The following is a 23,303-nucleotide window of genomic DNA, read 5'->3' as shown; positions in this document are numbered from 1 at the left end:
TAGATTTGGTTTACAATCTCATGTGTTACTTATTTAAAAATTGGATTGCACTGGAAAACGTCTGACTCTGCGGGCAAAGGAAATATTGGTGGATGTTTCAGAAAAGATGGAGTTGCATAACCATGTATTTATTCCTATTAATTTGCTATATTGAAAAGGTAAAAGTAGGACTATGTTTTTCGCAACTGGAATCTGGATAAGAGTGGAAGCGAAAGCCTGATTCCCAACACACCTCCTTGGAACTGCTACAGTAGTTCTATGTGTCAGTCTTTGGGTTTGCTGATGTGACTATATGCATACTTCTGTGTAGTACTTGTTCATTTAGGCTTTAAATTTGCATAGAAAATGTTTTACATGGATGCGGATCACTATGATAAATGCTTCTTTTGGTAAACAGCATCTACTGCTGTTTAGATGTGGCTTCAGATCTGTAATGGTCCTTCTGTAAAAGGGTAAGTAGGAATGTTTAACAGCAATCTGAGAAACAATCCATAATACCACCTTCTCCCTTGGAAGAAATCTATATCTCCAGGTTTGGCAATGAGGTGTTTTATCAGTTTAATTCCCAATGCTTTCTTTTACACCATTTGGATATTAATTTTTAAGATTAGTTTTCCTTTTTTTTTTTTTTTTTTTTTACAGTTACAACTATTTTGAATGTTGCCAATTCATGAGATATGAATGTGGCTCCCTGAAGCCATGACAAAAGGGATCATAACAGTCCAAATCCAAAGGCTGACAGTAATTGCTGGACAAATTTTTAATAGACTATAGGTCACTAAAATCATGATTCTATTTGTTATTTATTTCTTATGGCTTTTGGTTTTTCTACCCTTTTCCCAAAAAATTATATTTTCATTTAATGTTCTCTCTAACAAGCTGTGACTTGGAAAATGGTTTCAAGGGAAGAGTTATTGCCAGAAGGGTTCTGAAAACACCAACTGGTGAAACTATTTGCAATAATCGTCATAGCTGGAAGCTTAGATTTTCCTTCTAAAGTGCTTTTAAGCTGGAATCTGCTGCCTTTGCAGTCAGTGAAAAGTTTTGTTATTGACCTTATTGATCAGTCAATTGGTCTGTGTTTCCATGAAGAGGGAATGGCAAAAATGCTATCATTACTAATTTTAGTATTAATAAAATCAACAAAATTTTCAGTTTGATTTATTTGTGATGCTTTCCTGACAAGCTACAGTTGGCATTACTGATTAACATACGATTAACATACTTTTTTTTTTTTTTCTCATAAAAGAATTTAGATTCAGGAACAACTCTGTGCCATTGTCAGGCCTTCAATAGAGGCACATCACATACCCCTTGTTTCTGTTCCCTTCCCTGCCATGTCATTTTTCTCCTTGGAAATTCTCAGTTTCCAGAGGTATGTTAAGCTGGTGGGCAAATTTTAGGTGAGATTGTGCTGAAAAAGTGGGCTGCAGATTGTTTGAGACAATTAATAACTGTTAATGAAAACTGTGCTTTCCACAACAATGCTTTTAATATTTGTGTGTGCCATATATGTGTGTAAGATAGGGTAGTAAGGAGAATGGGATAGACCAAGACATGTACATTAAGGTATGTTGGAACTGTGCCACATGAAAATTGTAATTTGGTTCCTTCGTGTCCTCATTCTCTTTGATGGTCTATGAGTCTCAGCTGGACTAGCAATCTATTTTATAGACACATTTCTCTCCTTTAGCAGCCAGTAATGTGTCAATAAAGTAACATAGTACCTTTTCAATTCATTGGCAGTTAAAAATAATTGAAAAATCTGGGAAATTTCAAAACTGCTTTAAACGAATAGTGAGCATAGTTTTAAAAATAAAGAAATAAAAGTAATGTAAAACATTACATTTCTAAAATTAAAAAAAGAAAACAAACAAAAAAAAAGATATCTTTTAGGGTGTCTCTCTCTTACCAAATTGAAATCAAACACAAATTCAGGAAATAATTTAGTGTCACTATGTCTCAATTTTGTTGCTAAAGGAGTTTCACGTCAGAAGTTTTGTTTGGTTGTAAGCTAAGTATCCTAATGATGTGTACAGAAAATATTTTTATAGAAAAGAAATGGTAAGAAATGTATTGAAAATATATGCTATGCCTTACTTATCTCTTAGTTCATTTTTAGTAATGAAAAGAAGAGCAAAAAGCCATATCTTTTTTTAACAGTACAAGTTGTTTGTTCACCACTTACGGTGTGCTGACCATCAGTTGGTTGTCAGAGTCACATAAGAATCTCATGCCAAATGCTGAATTTTTGTCACCATATTTTACATGCTACAGAGAAATAACTGATCATTATTTGGAAGATTTATTTTTTTCCTGATATTTTTCTTAAGGAAAAGTTTATACCATATCTAACTAAATGTTGAAGGAAATACTTGCTTTTGCGTGTTTAGCTAGTTAAGAGATTATTTATTTAGTTCTTTTTCCCCATTGTAGTTCAAACTGCTTTTTTTTTTTTTTTTTGAAACTGAGATAGGGTAATCCATTTTTTAATGAAGTAGTATTTCCAGTTTTTTTCTCATTGGCATGTTCTTGCCAGCTTCCAAACCTTCCTTCTAAAAGGATTTGTGTTATTAGAACATGATGAAGAGCCTTTGTTGTATATTTTATTCAGTATTCAATGCTGAATATTTCATTCACTGTTCCATATTATTCTATATTCTGTATAATATTCTATATGACATAATAAACATTATATATATACATTATAAACATTATATATAAGTTTAGCACTTATATATAAGTGCTAAAATTCGTGGAAGAAACTGTCTTTATTTTAGTGTAGCAGTTCTCTTGTTTGTTTACTTGTCTTTCGGGTCATACCCTTAATATTGGTTCTTTTTATTGAAGATTGGATATAGGATATGGGGATCCTGTTTCCCCTTTTGGCTGCTACTCTTCATTGTTATTCATTTTTTCATTGTGTTTTCTGGAGAGTATCCCAGTTCCATCTCTTCAGTGGTTGATATGTCATATTGTCCACATTAATTACTGCTAGGTGGAAAACACCTAGCCATGTGTACTTCATATTTCGTTTATTTGAATTAGGTGCCTTGCAATCCATGGCTCTGAAATAGAGTGAGCTGGTATCATGTGCCTGGCCCTGTTAGTTTCAAAGCAATTCTGGCAATAAAAATGTTTTGTGGTTTTGGGCATGACATTAACATTTGTTTTCCCTTAGTTCTTGTTCCATTTCCTTGATAAAAAGTCTTTGATGCCTAAGGGGGTGACCTTTTCCTTCATATTTCCATAAATTGAGTATTCACTTAGTTGCTTAAGAAATTACACGTGTAGCCCTCCTGTTCACAATCTGCATTTTGGTCTCTGTGCTTTGGCTGACTTTTGGTGGCCCTGTCTTCCCTGTATGCATGTTAGGGTGTCTCCATGTCAGTCATATGTCAGTTATCAGAAGCTTGCAGGACAGTGGGAAATTTTAATTAACAGCTCACTTTAGGAGGTAGAATTTTACAGCTGTTGTAGAAGGCATTTTGCTTCTCTTACCTAGTATAATGTTTCACTATCTAACCGGTTTCCCATTAGCTGAAAAACTGTCAGTCTGCCAGTTATTGCTATTCTAGAGTGATTATTTTTCTTTTCCTTTATTTTTTTTTGCCCCTCTTTTTTTTCCCTTTTTTCTTTCCCTTCTCTGAATCTCGATTACTTCAGTGTCACCTTTGCACTGCTGGAATCTAACCAGTTGTTTGTATAAAATCTGAGATATTCCCTTCTCCCCATCACAAATATATAATATAATTGATGCTAGGCACTAGTATTGTATAATCATATATTGCAATTCTGGAACTATTGAAAGAGAGCAGTTTGTATTTCACATTTTGAAAGTTAGGCATGAATAAAATTTTAACAAAAAGTTTAAAAATAATTTTAAAACAACAATTCTTTTGAAACTTCGTAAATAAGTTTATAAGCTAGTTTCTATAAAACAAACAAACACACAAAAAACTACCACTGCTTAAGTGTAGTTAAATAGTAATTTACACTGATGGATTATCTAAGAAATCACAGATTTTTGTTTTATTTTATTTTATTTTATTTTATTTTATTTTATTTTATTTTATTTTATTTTATTTTATTTTATTTTATTTTATTTTATTTTATTTTATTTTATTTTATTTTATTTTATTTTACTTTACTTTACTTTACTTTACTTTATTTTACTTTATTTTATTTTACTTTATTTTTTTACCAGCCATCCTAGAGCAAGACATGGTTTGTGTCTAAGTGTGTGGGTAGGAGGATTGATAGGCCTTACGTAGAGTTGGGAAGTATATTGGGGAAAGGAAGTTGCCACAGAGTAAAAGAAAGATAAAAATTAATTTAATTTGCAAAATGAGATGCTTGGAATATTGTTCTAATCTACTGTACTTAGCATTTCACTAGAGGCTTCCACATTTTTAGATGTTTAGAAAATATTGTGGCAGTATGTATTAGCTGTGTTCAAACCTCGGGCTATATTTGGTTTACTGTGTGTGTGTATGCGAGTGTCTCTGCCCGTGGCAGGGAAGGTGAAACTACATCATCTTTAAGGTCCCGTCCAACCCAAACCGATTTTATGATATGCACCTTTTAGGGGTGCTGGAAGAGAAGAGGAGTTGTGGTTTAAGTCTCACAAGTAAAAAGGATAGCACCTTTATAGATTAGCCTTTGGTTTCTTTGAGAGTTAAGTATTTCCAAATGGAAACAGAGTTGAGTTCAGAAATTCTCATTGCTTACTTTCTTTTGAGGAGAGTATGAATATAATATATATAAACATCAAACAATAAAAGTAATAGCCTCTAAGGGGAAGGGAATTATTTTGTTTTGAAACCATGATGTCATGGTCTTACCTCACCTTTAGTTTCAGCCAAGCAAATAATGTGTACTGAGCTCTCTATCATGTACCATTATAATTAGCTCTGTCAGGTCTTAGCCCTGCAACCCTCATGCAGATAATATGATAATATGTCTTCATAACCAAGTGACCTTACATGCACAATATTTCTCCCCTTATGAAGATTGCATGTCAATAAAGTAATTGAGTCTCAGAGGCTGCAGCGAGTGAAGATTTAGATGATTGGACTTTCAGGGCAGTGATGTATGACCGTTATTATTCTACTTGTCAGAGAGCTGCGTACAAGCGAGGATGGTCAGAAGATGACAGGGATGAAAGGTTGTGTTTCATTAAAAAAAATATTGCTGTTAATCACCACTCTATTCTTTTGAAAGTCATAGAGGAAAGAAACTCCTTTTTCATTTTAGCTCTGGTTAAGAATTTAAACACGAACACATAGCAGGCTTTCAGAGACAGTTATCCAGCTTCATTATTGCTTAATTAGGGAAATAAATTACTATTTCATTTAATAAAATACAACAAAATGATAGACACAGAGAACACCTGTATACTTTTATCGTATCATTTTAAATTAACATTAAATACATCATGTGTAGCTTTAAAGCATATTTTGCCTACAGCTTTAAGTAATTATAACAAGTGCTATGAAGCTGGTACAAAATCAAACCATACTCAATTCGACTATTTTTTGCTTGTACTAATTTGTTTGGACAATTGCGGTGCTTGAAACATTTATATTTCCATACTTTGTAAAAGCAAATATTTTTTTTCTCACCAAGCTGTTTTGTAGCTGTAAATTTATCTTATGATATCATAACAGCTGGAAACTTGTAGCTTGACAAGATTTTGTTTCATATTTAAACAGCTTAGAAATTATGTTTGAAACATAGTATATTTCATTCTCTCTGTGAGACTTTTTTTTGTTTTGTTGAACATTATCTTAGAAGTATCTGCAGTGCATTTTAAAACAGATTATTTATGCGTTCATTTAGTTAATAATCCCTAATGATTTATATATAGCAGAGCTTTCTAATATACATAAAAAGACCAAAACTAGCCCAAAATAGTATTTACTGGGTAGTACTATATAATGAAATACAGATGTAGGTTTTGGAAGGCCGATGAGCAAAGAAGCTTGACAGTGCTTTTAGTGAGTAGAAAATCCTAATGGAAGCACATTTTTGAAGAGCTAGTTTCAGAAGTCTTTAAATCTTCACAGTTAGGAAATTGACTGAGATATAACAGCTCCGACGGAGAAAGAGCTTATCAGATGATTTTTGGCTATATGTAGTAAAGCAATAATTTATGAACTAAAATTAGCCACTGCATCTTTTCAGGATTGAATGCCGTAAGGACAATTTTGTAAACACAAGCAATAGAAAACGAGAATGAAAACTGTATGAAAAGCGAAAATGATGAGCTCTTTTATGCTTACTCCTGAACACATTTTTAAACTAGCAAGGTGCAGAGTCATTGTTGTTTGCAAACTTGTCTTCACTATTATTAATGATTTTTTTCAACAACAATGTTCCATGTGACTAAGGCCTTGTTCTTATTGCTTTATGGAAGGTAAGTGATGTTCTCTGTTCAAAGGTAAAATGGGTATTTGAGTAAGAAAACAGAAAGCTCCCAAATTATGGGTATTTAATATCTGTATTGCTGTATTGTTGGTAGGTGGTGGACAGGAGCAAAAGCCTCAGTCTCTTGAGCTCTTTGATAAATAAACTGATCATTGTGTCTCTTTTTTTTTTTTTTTTTTCTGTGTATATATAACATTAGGAATACGGCTGTTGGTAAATCAAAGTTGGTGTCTCTTGACATAGGTTCTCTCGAGTCAAATCACAATCCTGTTAAGTTAGCCACAGCATTAATGAGAACATTGGTTGCTTTCTCTGGTGCAGCTGTAGAACAGAGGCTTTCAGCTCTGAAAGTCCTGGAGAGTTCAGAATGCGGAGGGGTCACTAAGGAACCAGAGGGTTCCTTTAAGAAGAAGTTAAAACAAAACAAAACAAACAAACAAACAAAAAACTTGAATAGCAATGCAAAAAGAAAAGCTAATAGCCCATTATATTTTTATATGTCCTTTTAAATAAGGGAAAAAGATTGATACCTTCCAGTTAAATGGAAGACTGATGTGAGTGGTCTGACTTCCCTATCAATGTGACATGTGACTCACTGTTAACAGTTATTGGTGTTGATAGGCACACCCCACACAGAGAGCCAAATGCAGTTGTTTTGATCCCTTGTTCTTTTATTTCTGTCCCTTCTCCCCGTTTTCTGTCACAGTGTCATGTTAAATCATTGTTTGGTGGTACATGCGGAACCTCTCAAGTACTGAGATATCAGACTTCAGGAATCACATTGAAATGAATATAATAATGAGAACCAGAAGGCAGCACAAAACCACTTCTCAGGAAAGGAGGCAGTTAATAAGTGTTGTTGGTGGATTCTGGGGAGAAGAACCAGAGGTGCATCCCGTGGATGAGTGGGTGTTGGCTGGCTTGTCCCAGGGCCCAGTTTACAGGCACACTGAGAAGATCAGTGCTGATGTCTGTCACTTTGTACACATCAACATGCTTATTTGAAAAAACAGAGTAGTCAGTGGTTATCTGGTAATCGACTCTGGTACGAAGAAAAGTTACAAAAAAAATAAAGCAGTGTGGTTTTTATTCTTCTCTGGAGGGTCTTGCTAGACCAGCTATCTGTATTCTCTCTGAAAAAATACTGTCTTGCCCCTGTTGCTTTGCCTCGGCTCATTACCTTGTGATCTAGAACTGCCTATGTATTCAACATACATGCAAAATGTGTGTTTTATTCTCCAGTTGTTCAGGCAGTTAGGTGGGACTTGCTTTTCAGATTAATTAAGAATGCTTTTTATGTTTGCCTATTTGGAGAGTAGATTACAAATTTGCTTTCTATTTTATAAACTTGTAACTGGAAATTTGGATATTTGTCGCATTTTATCTGAGTCAAAAAGTTTGGCAAGGATGATGAGTTTGAATAATATTCCAGCTATAGCCTATTTTTACATGTGTTGATGTATATATGCATGCTAGCTTGACAATAATTCTATTTACAGCAATAGCAACAGCAATGATTGATGTGGCTTAAGTGTTTCCATTTGTTTATAATTATATGAAATTTTTTAGCTCTGTGAGATAATTTGGTGCCTTATTTCTGTCCAGAGGAGAAGGCTCTTTCAGTGTTTCTTTTTCATTTTCTAATATTTCATCAGGTAATCCCATTGTTTTTTATATGTTTATAGATTCATGCAGTCCAAAGCCATTCAGAGCGGCTGTTGTGCAAAATAGACCTTACATTTTGCATAATAATCCCTTAACTGTGGTCAGTAAATTGTATTTGCTAATGCCTATTTTATACAGAAGCAATGGCTTGATTCAAAAATGTAGACTGCACTGATTCAACTGCTGGTCAGTTCAAACTGTTAATTACTGTGGGGTTTAAAAAAACAAACAAACAAAAACAAACAAACAGAAAAACCTGCTTTCTGGCTTGCACTTTCAACCTTGTACTAGCTTTGTAATATTAATACTGAATATTAATCCTTTAATACTTATTATTTTGTTCTTGTCTAGGGAAATTATGCAATGTAATGAAATAGCCTCTCGGTCTTTTTTTTTTTTTTTTTGATAAATTACAGAATCACAGAATCACAGAATTTCTAGGTTGGAAGAGACCTCAAGATCATCGAGTCCAACCTCTGACCTAACACTAACAGTCCCCACTAAACCATATCCCTAAGCTCTACATCTAAACGTCTTTTGAAGACTTCCAGGGATGGTGACTCCACCACCTCCCAGGGCAGCCCGTTCCAGTGCCTAACAACCCTTTCAGTAAAGAAATTCTTCCTAACATCTAACCTAAAACTCCCCTGGCGTAACTTTAGCCCATTCCCCCTCGTCCTGTCACCAGGCACATGGGAGAACAGGCCAACCCCCACCTCGCTACAGCCTCCTTTAATGTACTTATACAGAGCAATAAGGTCACCCCTGAGCCTCCTCTTCTCTAGGCTGAACAAGCCCAACTCCTTCAGCCGCTCCTCATAGGACTTGCTCTCCAGGCCCCTCACCAGCTTCGTCACCCTTCTTTGGACCCGCTCAAGCACCTCGATGTCCTTCTTGTAGCGAGGGGCCCAAAACTGAACACAGTACTCAAGGTGCGGCCTCACCAGAGCCGAGTACAGGGGGACGATCACCTCCCTAGCCCTGCTGGCCACACTGCTTCTTATGCAAGCCAGGATGCCATTGGCCTTCTTGGCCACCTGAGCACACTGCTGGCTCATATTCAGCCGACTGTCCACCATCACTCCCAGGTCCTTCTCTGCCTGGCAGCTCTCCAACCATTCCTCTCCCAGCCTGTAGCTCTGCTTGGGGTTACTGAGCCCCAGGTGCAGGACCCGGCACTTGGCCTTGTTGAACTTCATACAGTTGACCTCAGCCCATCGGTGCAGCCTATCCAGATCCTCCTGCAGAGCCTTCCTACCCTCGAGCAGATCGACACACGCACCTAGCTTGGTGTCATCTGCAAACTTACTGAGGGTGCACTCAATGCCGTCATCCAGATCATTGATGAATATGTTAAAGAGGACCGGCCCCAGCACCGAGCCCTGGGGGACGCCACTAGTGACTGGCCTCCAACTGGACTTGGCTCCATTTACCACAACTCTTTGGGCCCGGCTATCCAGCCAGTTTCTAACCCAACGAAGCGTGCGCCAGTCCAAGCCAAGAGCAGCCAGTTTCTTGAGGAGAATGCTGTGGGAGACGGTGTCAAAAGCCTTGCTGAAGTCAAGGTAGACCACATCCACAGCCTTTCCCTTGTCCACCCAGCGCGTCACTTTGTCGTAGAAGGAGATCAGGTTCGTCAAGCAGGACCTGCCTTCCATAAACCCATGCTGGCTGGGCCTGATCGCCTGCTTGCCCTTCAAGTGCCGCATGATGACTCCCAAGAGGATCTGCTCCATGAGCTTCCCTGGTACTGAGGTCAAACTGACAGGCCTGTAGTTCCCCGGGTCTGCCCTCCGGCCCTTCTTGTAGATGGGCGTCACATTTGCTAGCCGCCAGTCAGCTGGGACCTCCCCCGATAGCCAGGACTGCTGATAAATGATTGATAGGGGCTTGGCCAGCTCCTCTGCCAGTTCTCTCAGTACCCTTGAGTGGATCCCATCCGGCCCCATCGATTTGTGGACATCCAAGTGCCGTAGCAGGTCACCAACCAGTTCTTCGTGGATGGTGAGGGCCACATCCTGCTCCCCGTCCCCTTCCACCAGTTCTGGGTACTGGGTATCCAGAGAGCAACCGGTTTTGCCGCTAAAGACTGAGGCAAAGAAGGCATTGAGGACCTCTGCCTTTTCCTCATCTCTTGTAACTAAGTTTCCCCCTGCATCCAGTAAAGGATGGAGATTCTCCCTAGTCCTCCTTTTTGTGTTGATGTATTTATAAAAGCATTTTTTGTTATCTTTAACAGCAGTAGCCAGATTGAGCTCCAGATGAGCTTTGGCCTTCCTAATCTTGTCCCTGCACAGCCTCGCTACATCCTTATAGTCCTCCTTGGTGGCCTGCCCAATTTTCCAAAGATTATAAACCCTCTTTTTTCTCCTAAGCTCAAGCCACAGTTCTCTGTTGAGCCAGGCTGGTCTTCTTCCCCGCTGGCTCATCTTTGGGCGCATGGGAATAGACCGCTCCTGCGCCATTAGGATTTGCCTCTTAAAGAGCGCCCAGCCTTTCTGGACCCCTCTGCCCTTCAGAACCGCCTCCCATGGGACTCCACCAACTAGTGTCCTGAGCAGCCCAAAGTCAGCCCTCCGAAAGTCCAATACAGTGGTTTTACTGGTTCCCTTCCTGGCCCCGCCAAGAATAGTGAACTCCACCATTTCGTGGTCACTCTGCCCAAGACTGTTCCCGACAATCACATCCTCCACCAGTCCTTCTCTGTTTGTGAAGAGAAGGTCTAGCAGGGCACCACCCCTGGTAGGTTCACTAATCAGCTGCGTCAGGAAGCTATCTTCCACGCTCTCCAGAAACCTCCTAGACTGCTTCCTCTGGGCTGTGTTGTGCTTCCAGGATATGTCAGGGAAGTTGAAGTCCCCCACGAGTACAAGCGCAGACGATTTTGCAGCTTCTGTCAGCTGCCTGTAGAACTCCTCATCCGTCTCCTCATCCTGGTTCGGCGGTCTATAGCAGACGCCGACCAGGACACTAGCCTTGTTGTCCCTGCCGATCCTAACCCAAAGGGACTCGATCTTGTCATTCCTAGCCTCGAGTTCTACAACATCGAAAGACTCTCTAATATAGAGAGCCACACCGCCACCCCTTCTGTGCTGCCTGTCCCTTCTGAAGAGCCTATAGCCAGGCATCGCAGCACTCCAGTCATGAGACTGGTCCCACCACGTTTCCGTGATGGCAACCAAGTCGTAGCCTGCCCGCTGCACGATGGCTTCCAGCTCCTCCTGCTTGTTACCCATGCTGTGTGCATTGGTGTAGATGCACTTCAGCTGGGCCTTTACCTTATCCTCCGGCCTTGCCATTGCTCCCCCTGGCACAGCCCCAACAGTCCTTGCTTCAGCCCCATCCCCCTTCTTACCTAGTTTAAAGCCCTATCAATGAGCCCCGCCAGCTCCTGGCCCAGGATCCTTTTTCCCCTAAAGGATAGGGACCCGTCTACGGCCATCAGACCAGGTGCTGAGTAAACTGCCCCATGGTCGAAAAACCCAAGATTTCTGCGTAGGCACCAGCCCCAGAGCCACGTGTTTAACAGGTGGGCTTATTAAAAGCATTGTACTGTTGAAACCCCTCATTCTGAGATATTTCATCGAATTCCCAAGTATAGCTTGTGACTCTTCATCACCTTTTCCAATTTTCCAACATGCTTTAAAAATTATGGCAGTCAGAACTGTTTGTACTGATCTAGTCTTATGAATGAACAGAAGTAAAACCATTTTAACCATTTTCCATACTTACTCTGTTCCTCTCTCAATTTTCTCTCTCTACCCCTTTACACATACAGAGCTTTCTTTAACCCACCTTGCTTTACCATCATATTAGGAGATTTTGTTGAATTGGATATTTGTTGCATTTTATCTGATTTTATCCAATTTTGTTGAATTCCCTAACTTATTTTCAGAGGCACACAGTTATGTAGTCTCACATTTTAAGGATATGGCCAGTACTCCCTCAGTCCCTGATAAATACTTTTAGATGATGATGACATTGATGACAGGCGTTTCATGTATTAACTTTTATTTTATTGGTACTAATGGTACTAATTTGTTTGTTTATTCATTTATTTCAGTACTGCATGGTACCAGTTCATTACTAGGTATTTATTACAAAGTGAATCTGTATCTCCTTTTTGCCTTTCATCAAAACCCATATACCATTTGTTGCTAGTGTATCTGGACAAGGAGTTCATATCTGAGGAGTCTTTACTGAGTGCTTCCTCTACCACCAAAACTTGGGATGTTTTCTGTGCCCAAGCAAAAATAGGACAAGGTGGGATGTTGGCACACTGCAATCATAATGCTCATTCATTCACCTTCCAGAAGCGGCCAAAGATCATGCCATGAGCCTAGATAGCTTGTAAATGAGCAGAAAGCAAGAATGTCTTGAAGCCATTTTTAGTTTCTGCTTCCTCTTCATTCTGAGAATCTGCATCATTTTGTCTCTAGCAGCATACATATCTCCATATAAGTATATGCTGTACCATCTTTGCTTAAATAAATTATGCATGTATTTGTTTTTCCTTAATGAAACAGCTCTGTCTTCCATTCCTTTCTACTGCTTTTACCGTGAACTTGCAGCCTGCCTTGGATTTAGTCTTTAATGTAATTAGTTTGCAACAGAAATAAAAGTGATTGGTAGCTTACCAATGTTTTCTTCACACCCATCTGTTTTCTTTTCTGCCTTTTAATACAGGGAAAAGAATACACCCTTTCATTAAATCTAGCACAACTCAAAGGTCACTTCTAATTTGCATTTTGAGAAAGAAAATGCATAAAAAATAATCAAATTCTCTTGGTTTTGTCACAGACAAGTCTAGAGACAAAATGTCTTAACTTTTGTTTGTCTTTTTGAGGTATAATCAATTTACTCCTAAATGCCTTTGCTTTGAAAAGCAAATCACAGTGCCACTGCCTTTCATATTTTAGCAGTTATAATTCAACGTGCAAAAATATCTGTAGTTTTCATGATGGCTGGAACTCTGCTTTACAGTTATTTAATATTAAAGAGAAATTACCTATATGGTCCAAAGTTGTTTTACCTGGAGATTCTTTTAAGTTTCCTTACTAGCAGACAGTGGAAACCTTGCCACATTAAACAACTTTTACATGATGATGATCTTGAATGTAAAAAGGCTGTCTGGGGAAATTATTTAGAATTCTGTACTTATTTCTTCCCTAACAAAGTTTTCTTAATTTTATCACCATTTTTGTTTTAAAATCAACATGTTTAAATGATGTGATGGAGGCTACCTACCAAAAGAATGGTTTCCAGAAACATTAGAAGTAGTGACATGTTACTAATCGTATGGGAGTTAAGCTATCTGAACCACAGAAAGACGTTCCCAAGTAAGGACTAGAAGAGGGTATTAGCTGCCACACGTTTCTGGATTTTTATGTATGTGTCTATTATTTAAGTATCCTCCTCTGACCACTTATTAACGCATGCAAAAAAAATCTTTTGAAATTATCATGGTAGACTGACTAACTAAAAGTATATTCAGTAAAACTATAGGTTTTATCAAAGAAAACTTGTGGAGTTCTTCAGGTGGGTCTACTTCATGTATGGCCATTCACAGTCTTTATGTGACTTGGTATCAAAAGTCAGCTATTGACTTAGAAGCATTCTTCAGTGGCTCTGAGTTATTTTGTCAATCATAGGAAACATACGTAGCAACAGTTGTTGATTCAAATTGAATGTAATTTTCTTCACTAGCCTATGTGGTATATTTGAAGTATTTAACGTAGCCTCAGTAGGTGCTAAATGATATTTTTAACAGCTTAACAGTGGAGATATAATCCAGTTTCTTTAAGAAGTTATTTTTATTTTTGTTTTGTACCCCTCCATGTGTTATTTGTTCCTTACTTCACAAGTACTTCTATGCCTGAGAAAGAAATAAAACACCAATGTTCTAATTCTGTTACTCCATTGTAAGGTCTTAATTCTTAACCTTTTTTTTCACAGGGAGTCTTTGATGCCTGCCTGACTCTTCAGAGAAGGAATTGTGTGAATATATAATTTAATAAAAACATGTTATAACTGTAAGCCCCCATGGCCTGCCAACCATTACATTATCTAGATCTTGCTGATGTGTTTGTGTTGTTGGATTCTTTGACAGTGGTGTTCCTTCACTCTTGAAGATACGAAGAGCACCCAAAACTGCTTAAACTGGTAGCCAGTGGAAAGTAAAAACAGAGCTGATGAAAACTTGTCTTGAGTGGACAAGTGTTTTAAAACTTGAAATGTGTTGAACCTGTGATTGGTCACAAAAATATGCTCCAAGTATTTTCTCTTTGCATGCTGTCCTAAGGAGAGTTGGTGGAGAGGATGGCCTCTAAAGACTCACATAAAAGACGTTCTGTCTATCTGTATCATAGTGAGAGAAAAGTACCTGTTCATAGCAACACCAGCCTTTAAGAGCTGCTGCTCCTAAAGGTGAGTTGCAAAAACTCATGGAACATGAGTTGGAACATGGAACATGAGAATAAAATAGTCATTCAGTGTATGTTTGGTCTGATCAGTCCTGCTGTCATTTACAAGTGAATAATTAGAAACTACTGGAGTCTCTTAAGGTAACACATTTTTCTTAGGTACTAATCTGACAATAATAATCCTTATTATTATGTAATTTAACACGTGTAAATATTATTACCAATTCACAATATTCACAACTTCTTTTAGAGTCTTCAAGGATAGGTGTTAGACCTTTCTATGAGTAAATAATACTTTTCATTTTTAAGGTTCTTTTTAATGGTTCTTTCTCAACATGCCTGTACAGTCTATAGACAATGCATCTAGATTTGATGTTGACTGGTGTTGCTTCTGGTAATTTGTTTTAAAGTATGTAGTGTGTCAGCTCTAGGTTGATGTAAATTAACAATTGTAGCATGAATCCTATACTATGGACATTTAGCAGTAGGTTAGTTAAGTTATAGGAAAACAGATCTTGTTTTTTATGTGATAAAAAAATAACTGGTGAATCATCACAGTGCCATGATATGCATGCACTGAAGTAGAAAATCACTGCAGTTCATGGGGTAGAACTGTTATCTCTTCTCAGGGGAGTTCTGTTGTATCTATGCCTATCAGGAAGAATGTTTTTAAAAATGACTTATGAAACTGCTGTACTTAAGCTTCAGAACTTGAGATGAAGCTCTTTCAGTTGTTTTATCAGCATGTGCCCCATTATATGCGGTGATGACCTTCTAAACCACTCCATCTGAATTATTTTCTGTCTAGCAGTAACTGCCCCAAAGAGAAGAGTGATTCTGTACACTGGCACATGAAGATTAAACAGCTTACTCCTGCTAGAAGTCTTAGGCTTTCTGGCCCAACCTCCAGCACAGCAAGCAAAGCACTACAGAGACATTTTGACATCTGAGTGCATGTAGCTTCTATTTTAATCCAAAGGTGGGTGTTAAAGTATTCTGATAGCCAAAACAAATACAAAAGGGTTTGGAAGGTGAGAGGAGAATCTCTTTTCACAAAGCTGATATTATTTGCAAGAATAGCAACCTAGAATCCAGCCTATTTCCTCTTTAAGCCTAGAGATTTGAACAAAATTGCTGCTAATCAAATACAGTAAAACAGCAGGGATTCCTTAGTTTATGAGGATTGTTGATTTTGTTTCACTTGTCAATACCTGACAATACTGCTAGTACGCATAACAAGAGGATGAATGTGACATTAAGTTGCATGTTCTAGGCAGATTAATTGCAGCTGGGAATCAAGAGAACAAAATCTTGTTTTGTGTGGCAATATCTTACAATGCAGGGCTTTTTCAGTCAAGAACGATAAACCATAAGGTTTTGGAATGATAATTCAGAAGTATATGTCAGCCATCATTGTTTCCTCATTGGATTTATGATATTTTTATTGCTCTTTACACCAACAGAAGTACTAAAATATTCAATAAAACACTAGTGCGTTTTTAGTTAATTTTAAATGTAAAAAGAAAAAAAGAATCCAAGACATGCCAAAAATCACAGCTGGTTTACACTAGAATAAAAAATGCAGTGCTACCAATTCCTGAAGGTAACTGAATTTCTGAATGTGACTGCAAACCTCAAGTGAATATTTTAAAAATGCATAATATTTTATTAATTGTTTAAAAGCTATTTTAGAAAGAAATGGGGCTTTGAAGAAAATGTAAATAAATAGACTCTGCTAAGGAAATTGGAATGGATTAGTTTATAAGGGGAAATGGAGAGGAAGCGTCCTGTTGGGCTCAGTAAAATCAGAGAGAATTAAAGCCTCAGTTCACCAGTTTATAGTTAATCTTCAACAAATGAATGCACGTGGTAAAGTCCCATTGGCAGTGGGATGGTATCAGAAAATATCTTTGGAAACACAAGTTGCTTGTGAATTTCTTTGAAAATGTGTTCTGAAATGTGACTACACTGCTAGTCTCTCTGACGAGCAGACTGAACATGAAGGGCAGGTGTGACCAACCATCATTGGTGACTTGGGCATAGACACAGTTTAAACCTAGTTGAAACGTTTAGGATATTGTGACATGTTTAAGTGCTTTGACTCTCAAGAAGAATTATTGTTAGGTTCCTTGTGTGCTTCAGTAGTTGCATTTTTGTTTGTTTGTTTTTCTGTCTAGATCTAATGCTTTGGATTAGTGTTTTTTTTTTTTTTTTTTTTTTTTTTTTTTTTTTTTTTTGTATTCTGTAATGTAGGTGGGTAATCCTGCACAGCAAATCTGAGACCTCAGCCCTGACATCCCAAGTCTTTCTGCTCTTATATGGTAGAACTAGGACAAAGGATCCAGAAAGTCAGATTACATATTTTTGTGATGACTGTCCACAGGGTTGGAAATAGGTCAAGTTCCAGAACAGAGCAGACTTTGGCCAAGAAATTCAAATATTGTTTCAGTTGCATTGATGCATGTATGGAAACTGTGCCACAAAATACTTTTAGTTAATCTTCGGGTACTAACTTCAAACAAGAGGAAATAGTTGTTCCTTTAAAGTCAGTCTTGTGATTTGCATCAAAGAAGATGTTTTAATTATTTATCTCTTTCCAAATAACTAAGCTACTGCAAGCTAATTTAGATTTTTTTTTTCATTTACTGCGTGTTTTGGATGTCCAAAAATGTAACATTCTGTAGCCCTTATTATACCTTCTTGTCCTACTATTCCCCCCCTCCCCCCCCCCCCCCCCCCCAGTAATATCTCATTTGAAGAGTCATTACTAGGAATGATTTCCATCCAGGGTGGGCTAGGCAAACAGTCTTCTCAGCTTTCAGTCCCATAATATTGATTGTGATATATGGTGTGTCTAGGTATATTGTGGTTACTTGCCCTTACTGTAGCATAAACACATTATGCTTTTTTAAAGGTAAGAGGGCTCTGCCTGTATCTGTTGTATAAACAGAAAGAAACACAGCAACTCATATATCAGGTCTGGTAATTCACCTCTAAATTAATGCAGTGTTTTTTGATGCTATGTCTTTACTTGCTATTGAAAATTTGTGGAAAATTATAATTCTGAGCAAAGGGAATGTCTGGGAAGCTATATTTGAAATTTGAGTTTTGAAATAAAATGTGAATGGTGAATTGTATATATTTATATTTCTATAATAGAAATATACAAATACATTCATATTTAAGAAGAAGAAGTAAAAACAAGAGTATGCTATACTGTCAAAACAATCTACTACTAAGTTTACTGCTTTGAAACTTCTTAGGTTTCACTTATTTTTTGTAAAATACCTGTTTTGGATGAGATTTAACTTTTTTACCTTTTCTTGCTCTCATAAAATGAAAATACTGTTGCATTCTTCTTCTTACTATTATTAATCTCTGCTATGTAAATAAATTAAGAAGCGAAGGATTCCCAAAAGACCGATAGTGTTTATCATTCTCTAGCTACTGACAGACTGCTACCCTGACCAAGAATTATATTAATAAATGTCTTCAACTTGGAAACTCAGTCTGAGACGGAACACTGAAATGACCTGTAGTAAGGGGGGAATATGAGCCAGGGTTATCACCCAGAATTCAGAAAAGGAAAGACAGGACTGAAATGACCTGACATACCTCTCAAAGGGGAGTTGTATCACTCAAGAGCTGATGCTGCAGCATCAGTGCCACACACTCTTCTGCACTCCACCTACCTGGGATACAGACAGGGCTTTTTACAGAACCAGTCAGAGCATGACAAATGTTCATTATGTTTAGGTAGCTAATGGGTCTGATGCCTCATGGACTACTTCTATTCTTGTGTTTCAACTAAGTCGATCTGCATTCAGATGCATATCAGTGCAGACTGCTGTCATTCAGGATTTTAAAGGACAATACCTTTTTGATGGTTTGTTTTACTAGCAGTGAAGCACAGTTTGTTGGGACCTATTTTCAGCAGCCTAAGGCTAGAAAGCTCAATTTTTCAACAATATTGTTTACTGGAAAGGAAAGGCTTCAAGATCTTTGTGACGAGTTGAAGACCGTTGTCTCAATAACTAGTGATAGGGCTCTGTAATACTGATAAGTCTCTGTAACAGACAGGGCAATGCTAGCAGATGTATTTATTTATTTATGTATTTTGGTAATGTAACGCTGTGATAGCAAGGTTTTAAAGTCAGGATGGCAATAATGAAGAATAAAATATATTAAAATAACTATAAAGTCTGTAAGTCCACTCTTGTGTACTAACTCTGCCATGTTAGAAACTTCTGTTGAGAAGGCAAGAAATGTGATCTGTGACTTCCTAACATGACTTTTAATTACTTTTAGTCCTATTTTTGTCATTGTGACATACAATGTAATCTCTCTGAGCAGTTTTTACTTTTTAAAGCAGGGTTAGAAGCTTCACGTGGGAGATCTGAAATGTACATTTGTTTAGTAAAAGTCTATGAAATATCTGAGAGGTGGTTCTGGGAAATGGTAGGTTACTTTATTGCTGTTGCTGAAGCTGTGAAGCCAACTGTTGTTTCAGATGTTGTGGTATTTAGAGATTTCTATTAACTAACTCAGTTTCATCAAAAATATTGACTGAAAATGCATGTTAACATAACCTTTTATTAGTCTTTACCTAAATAAAATTCTGGCATGCAATAAGAATTTGGACATTTGAGTGTCAATTTTATTAGTCAGTATTTATTTCTAATCGATCTTGGCTGATTAGAACTATAGCATCCTTAGGCAAAACAAAACAGATGGTATTCTATAAAAAGTGTTTTATCAAAGTGGAGTCAAGAGTTAATGCTATCATTTCATCTATTTCAGAGCACTGATTACTTCAGCAATTTGGGGATAGATTTCCCTGATCCAGGACATCCGTGTTCAATTAGCTCTTGTTGCTTTCAGTGGCTTTCAGTGTTTCTTTGCTTAAGAAAAATGTGGATTGTCTTCTCATATATGTTTTCTGGAAATTTGCAGCCAAGATTAGTAGTACTGTCCTTCATATAGGAAGAATTTGATGGTCATAATAATTATTGATATTTTTCTTTGGTTAGGTGAATCTTTATCATTCTTGTGCTGTTGTTGTCTTTCTCAAGTCCTTTCTTCTCATTCTGTCTCAGTCACTTCAGACTGATGACCTTAATGCCTGCCATTCCTTCAATGCTGTTTTCTCTTATATCTCTCTTCTGAAACATTGCTCATGGTGCCACCTGAGACTGTAGTCTTTCATGACCAGTGGCCATACAGCTTTAGAGATGAGCAAAACACTGATGCCAAATCAGTCAAATCAGTTACAGAGCTGTTAGCCTGGTTACTTGTTTTAAAATACTCCTGAATTCTTATCAGAGAGAAAAATAAGTATGTGTAAATAGTGTATATTACACATCTATACTAATGAGAATAATTTTTCCAAAATTCTGTTCTAATTCCTTAAGCTAAATTGCTGCACGCATCATGTGAAGCATAATTTTTGTAAGTGTGCCTGTAGAACCTGTAGTAAAACTATATTTCCTTTCACCATAGTGTTGTTAGCACTTTAGTCTGGCCAAAATAATATTAATTCGTCATTTACCTATAGCAGTAGGTTATGCATTACAAGAGAGTCATTAATTATTTTATCTACCATGTCAGTACTATCGTATCTACTACAGGATATGTAAGTTCAAGTTCCACAGTAGCAGTGAACAACACTACTGGAGATGAAAGCTCATAACATGTTGAAAAATTTTGCATAGTTTTTTCAATCCCTAGTGCATAATAGGGGTTGGCAAAACAGAGTAATTATCTGAAATCTGAAATCTGGAGACTCTATCTCAACTAATGAAGAGATCTTTAATTCCGAGATCCTGAAATTAACCATGAAACTTATTTAATAAAATGATACCCTCTTCTTCCACACACCCAAAACCTGGATTCATTGGATTCTTTCAATTAGCTTTCTTTTTGAGATTATAAGATTTAATTCAGGTCAATTTTCAAACTTTTCTTTTCAAACTTTTTCAAGCAGGAATCCTAATGTCTCACAGAGATACGGTAGAAAAAAGATGTCTTAATTGCGGCAGCTAGATGTTAAAGACAAACATAGACCTGGAAAACAGTAGGATTTATAATGATTCTGTTTCAGATACACAGCCATATTAGTGGCTTAGGAACATTAATGTGTGGGATCACTGACACATTTTGTAGAATGTTCTTATTCAAGTATCAGGAGAAAAAAATATAAAATACGTATGCCTCATCTTTGCTTTTTATCCTTAGGTGAACTTTCTTAAGCACCTAATTTTGATAGGAAACTAAAATCCCACCAGCATCCAATAATATTTTAGGATATACAGTGTACTCAAAAATAGGAACAATGTAAAAAATGCTTTGATGGTTTTAAACATTTCTTCCTTGTGCCTTCATGAAAATTGACTGAGGTTTGATGAAATTTTTGCATATACGATCAATGATATTTTAGGATGTATCAATAGAAGAGTAATACAAGTTTACTGGAGATGATTACTGGTTTTGTGTCACTGACCCTTGATTGGAATTGGAGCTGCTTTATTTTTAACCCTGAAAATAAGCCTGCTGAGATCAGAAATTCCAAACTGCTGCTTTTTTTCTCCTATGTAAGCAACAGCTGCAGAATTGAAATGTTGCAAATAAATTTACTTGTGCAAGTATTTTAGGAGATACAGACATTTCTACCAGTCACTGAGGCTCAGATAGACAAGCTCTTCTTATGCTGTCGAATACCAGAAGATTACCTGGCTGCTGACGATCATTTTAGGTTATGGCAGGAGGAGATTAGCTCAAATTTATAACAGCTCACATTTTCCATTTTTTCTCGGTTTTCAGAGTGGCATGGAAATTATATTTGTGAATCCCTGGGGATTCTCACATTGGTGTCAGTTTTCAGATTTTGCCAGATACATCTAAATGTGGACATAAAATGTAATGGAAAGAAATTGAAAAAAATATCAGTTTCTTGATTCTTTATTACTGCAGTTAAGAAAGCGATTCCTCAGGCTATTACACAAATCTTAAACTGGGAATTAATGTTAGGATGGAATCAGATTCTTTAAGAGTCCTTTGCCTGTACATATCTTTAAAAGAATCATATCAGAAATACAGCAGCCACATGGACTTTGAACATTTTTTTGGAAAGGTTGTACCTCAATCAAAATTTGGATAAAATGTTTATTTTAAGATCAGTTTTATAACAAAAGCTAAGTGTATTATATGTATGTGCTGCCAAAGAATCTTTCATTACCTCACTTTCGTGTTCACTAACTCATTATCCACCTCGGTATTAGCAGCTGTTAAGCAAAATATATTGGAAAAAGTTTCTGTATATTCCTTACAAAATCGTCAATTTAAATTGGCATTATACAGGAATTAGTGTTCCTTTTAATTAAGCAAATAAATTACATAAATTTATTTCTTCAAGATATTGTATATAAAAATCGTAGGATATTGTCAGATAAAATGGGGCTTACCAATCTTGTGAAGTGCAGTGTCAGCGGGACATACTTTCAGTACATAATAGAAAACTTGTCCAGTGCTTTCTCTAGCTTTCTCATGTTTTGTCTCCATGGATGCTAATCTAATAAAGAACATAAGTAAAGAACAGAGGAATTGAAGTGACAAAAAGCATTTCAAGTGTTAAAGTGAAGACTGACTCAGACTCCTTTTTGAGGAGAACTCAATTTTACAAATACTTCCAATCTTTATTTTGAGCTATTTTGAGCTGGATGTGATGATGCCTACTCCAGAACTTTGGAAAGTGTATATGCAGATACTAATGTCATGGCTTGTTTTTTATCTTAGAGGTTTTAATATATATCTGAACCTGTTAAAAAATGAAGCACTTTTATCATTCTTAAAATTATGGTTGGAATTTATAGGAAGCACAGATACATTGAAGAAGCCAGAGGGAAGGAAAAGGATCTTTAATATTTCGGTGGTGTTCCATCAGATTCCAACTGGCCGAAGTTTTTGAGAAGTGTCTGGACTTCACCAGTATGTAAGGAAACTAAGAACACACAAAAGAAAATATTTTACTATATGGCAAAAACAAACAAACAAACAAACTAAAACAACAACAACAAACCCTCTTATTACCTACATTTTATCTCTTAAAAAAAACAAACAAACAAACAGAAAAAACACCATAGACACTTGCTAAAGTGGAGATGAAATGTACCGATGGGGAACCACAACGTTATTTGTGCATCTTTTCAGTGTCACTTGACAAAGAGTGAAAGTGAATTTCTTGTATGCAATTTAAACAGCTCCCAAGAAATTTGTTTTGAGGAATGGCCATAATATACTGTTTGAAAGATAAGGCTTCTGTAGTTGACGTCAAGTGTGGAGGATACTGGAAGAGAAGTTGCTTCTTCTAACTTTCTTCCCTCAACCTCCTCAGTGTAGTCCTGCAATAGTGATCAAGATCTGGTCCGTGTATATATATATATATATACACACATATATACATATATATATATATATGTATATATGTGTGTATATATATATATATATGTATATATATATATATATATATATATATATATATATATCCTTCTCTTTTTGTTTTTGTAGTATCTCTTGTAGTGTATTAAGCTGGGTAGTAAGTGATTGATTGTTCCTGGAGAGTGCTGTGTACACTGTTACTGCGAAGTCTGAGCTTATATTTGACCGTTGTAGCTTGGAAATGTGTCTGAACTTGCTTGTTTGTGTTATAGCTTAAAGGTGATTTATTGCATTTGATCTTTGAGAGGTGCTACAAGAAATGGTTTGATAAATAACTGCTCGTAAGAGGGTAAT

At 36.8% G+C, this 23,303-nt stretch overlaps 1 protein-coding gene across 8 annotated transcripts in view; it reads left to right on the top strand.

Moving 5' to 3' along the window:
- Positions 1-23,303, top strand: part of LRMDA (leucine rich melanocyte differentiation associated) — a 703,906-nt gene that overhangs the window by 627,208 nt on the left and 53,395 nt on the right. Inside the window, exon 9 of one of the 8 annotated variants that reach the window (XM_068687777.1) lies at positions 14,050-14,130. The exons of the other annotated variants lie outside the window; for them this stretch is intronic. Within the exon in view, the coding sequence (XP_068543878.1) occupies positions 14,050-14,060 (11 nt within the window). The 3' untranslated portion in view covers positions 14,061-14,130. Of the gene's footprint in view, positions 1-14,049; positions 14,131-23,303 lie in introns of those variants that run through there. 8 annotated transcript variants of the gene reach the window in all.

Source organism: Anas acuta, chromosome 7, assembly GCF_963932015.1.
Source record: "Anas acuta chromosome 7, bAnaAcu1.1, whole genome shotgun sequence".
Classification (NCBI taxonomy): domain Eukaryota; kingdom Metazoa; phylum Chordata; class Aves; order Anseriformes; family Anatidae; genus Anas; species Anas acuta.
Note: the sequence above shows the minus strand (reverse complement) of the source record. Positions and strands in the feature narration are given on the sequence as shown.